The following is a 2,935-nucleotide window of genomic DNA, read 5'->3' on the forward strand; positions in this document are numbered from 1 at the left end:
TGGCAGAGTCTTAACTTTGATAAAGAATATCTCTTTGGTTCTGAGACTTTAGTCTTTGCAACTTTAGGGATCTTATCTATGCACAATCAGCTTGTAACACTCCAAAGAGAAAGGAAAACTTGAAATCGCATCATATGACCCCTTTAATCTTTATTACAAGCAATCCTGCGGTTCATAAAGAACTTTAAAATGATTGCCTTGTTTATCTAAAAGTGCTCTTTTCCTTTAAACCTAGCCAAAAAGCCATAGCCTATGTGTTGATTGTGAAACACGATAGGCTTTATTTATATGCATTTATGGTGTAATTACTACATTTTTGTGTCAATGCATGTTCATATTTACCGGAAACAATGCGCTGTTACTTTAATTCAGCACGTGAGGCGCAGCAAAAATAGACTCAAGGAAACGATCTCTGCACTGCTGCAGACGCACCGCTCCTAAACGCACTGCCAGACCGCAACCGTGTGTGCAGTGTGCACGCTTTAATCCGTTAACATGAGCACGGAAAAAATACGCACCACATACGCACTGCAAACAAAGTAATGTGAACCTGGTGTTATGTGTGTGCTGCGAGTGTGCATGAGCGCATGGTTTCCAGGAGAGCATACGAGCATTGAATGGTTTAAACACTGGCAAGAATTAAAACGAAAAAAATTCAATTTATAAACTTTAGTGACGATCTGACACTGCCTTGACTGTGCAAGGGACAATTCCTGTGTCAACTGTGCAGCTCACTTATAGTGCAGACGGCATGTGATTTGAAGACATTTGCATTTTGAGAGAGAAAGGGAGCACGCGCGGTGGTTCACTCACACTGTTTGTGAAATTGTCTCACAGAAACTTTTCAAATTACTTCAGAAGTTATTTAATGAAGAAAGATGAATTGTACCTCACCTAAAGCATAATTATTTCACCCGCGCCGGACAGAGACGGTGCCGCTGCATGTCGCGCCAAACCTCTCACGTGACGGCAGGCACGGCATCCGCTTGAGATCGGCCTTTTTAGAGACCGCCGATCAATCATCCCAAAGCGATTATCGGCCGATTGTGATTGGTAGCCGATCAATCAGAGCACCCCTACTTTTATTTTGGATGCGATTTTAATCACGATTAATTGTTTGACAGCACTAATATATAAACATTTTGTTGGTTGGTTTTTATTTTCATTTAAAGTTTTAGTAATTTGTTGTGAGATTGTTTATATTGCATTTATTAATGTTTAATACTTAAACTAAATAAAAATTATAGTATTTTTAAAGTTTTTTAAAATTAGTTTTAGTATTTTTACAGCTTATTCACCAATATTTACAGCTTAATTTAAATAAAAATGTCAAGTGTTAAAATAAGTGTATTTCTTATTTTTTTAAATAAGTTTTATATGTATTTATAAACTTAAAATAAGTTTAATAACTTTCAAATTTATTTCAGTTAATGTTTGTTGTATTTCAAGTAGCAGGTGTTTTTTAATGCTCTTCTTAAACGTTAATAACGGAGGTTTGAGGGACGTCGGTGCGTGTAAATCTCTGATGGTGTGGGGGTTTTTTTCCTTCAGGTGTCTGGGATAAAGTCTCTCTACGAGGCCGAGCTCGCGGACACCAGGCGTGTGCTTGACGAAACGGCGCGTGAAAGAGCCAAACTTCAGATCAATCTGGGAAAAGCCAACTCGGAGCTCGAGGAGGTCACCCGCAAGTGAGTATCGCTCAAAAACACACTCGTGATATGAAAAGACCAGCTGAGTCCATTATCCTCTTTTAATTACCCATAAGGCTTTAAGTCAGTGGTCGTCTTAAACGTAAGTCGGTCTTAACTAACCTGACTCAAATCCGCTTCCATCTGCTGCTTTGAATAATACCACCAGAAGATCAGCGTCTCTGAGTTTTTTTTTTTTGTGCTTCAGACTTCATGTTTGGTTGATCTCGTTGCTAATGAACACACATAAACAGGAAGTCTGTTGCTTCGTGCCCGATTGTGGGCGACTCTTTTAACCGCAGGAGTGTGTCACATCATGCTACCAACCTGCAATTGTCACGCAGATTTCACCAGTTTTATCTGCACTTAGGGGATTTTTTTTTATTCTAGCAGAATTGAGAATCTCGATTACGTCATATGAAATGTTAGCAGAGCTTGTGTTGTAGCAACTGAAAAAAATACAGGAACTTATTTGTAGAGGGATTAAATGTTTTGTTCATTGATAGGCATGTAGAAACATGTGAAGCCCAGCCCACATTATTATTATTATTTGAACGTATTCATATTTTTATAGGATTTCTTGTACTCGTTTTAATAAAAAGAGACAATAGTATTATTTTTATACTTCTGTTATTATTTATGTGGTTTGCATTATATTTACATAATCTATTTTTAAACTTCATGTCTTTTTAATGTAATTCATACATTTGTATCGCTAATATTTGTTTTTTATAGTATTAAAAAATACAACATTATTTTATTATTATTATTCATGTGGTTTCTATTTTTTGTTATTTATACCATCTATATTTAAAGTTTATATTTTTATTGGTCATTGTTATTTTTTGTATAATATATTGCTTATTTTTGTTATTATATAATATACTTTTTTTTATAACCTTTTGTTTTTATATTTTTTTATATTTATATTTTTTGTTTAACATGAAGTAACATTTCTGTAACTTTTTTATTATTATTATAATCACTCTAAATTGTATAACTTAATGGTTTTTATTTTATATATTTACATTTTGTAACTTTTACCATTATATATATTTTTTTACTGTAATTTGTTTGTTGATTTATATTTTTATAATTTATTCGTTATCAATATAATAATGAATTGTATAACTTAATATTGTTCTTATTTTATATATTTACACTTTCATAATTTATTCTTTATATATATATATATATATATATATATATATATATATTTTTTTTTTTTTTTAGTATAATTTTTTTGT

General features: G+C 32.9%; 1 protein-coding gene across 1 annotated transcript in view; it reads left to right on the forward strand.

Annotated features, from left to right (window-relative positions):
* The window catches only part of lmnb2 (lamin B2), a 17,974-nt gene that overhangs the window by 4,392 nt on the left and 10,647 nt on the right, over positions 1–2,935 (forward strand). The window contains exon 2 of the mRNA XM_016243791.1: positions 1,552–1,688. Coding sequence (XP_016099277.1) covers positions 1,552–1,688 — 137 coding nt within the window. The remainder of the gene's footprint in view (positions 1–1,551; positions 1,689–2,935) is intronic.

Source organism: Sinocyclocheilus grahami, unplaced genomic scaffold, assembly GCF_001515645.1.
Source record: "Sinocyclocheilus grahami isolate Dianchi unplaced genomic scaffold, SAMN03320097.WGS_v1.1 scaffold701.1, whole genome shotgun sequence".
NCBI lineage: Eukaryota > Metazoa > Chordata > Actinopteri > Cypriniformes > Cyprinidae > Sinocyclocheilus > Sinocyclocheilus grahami.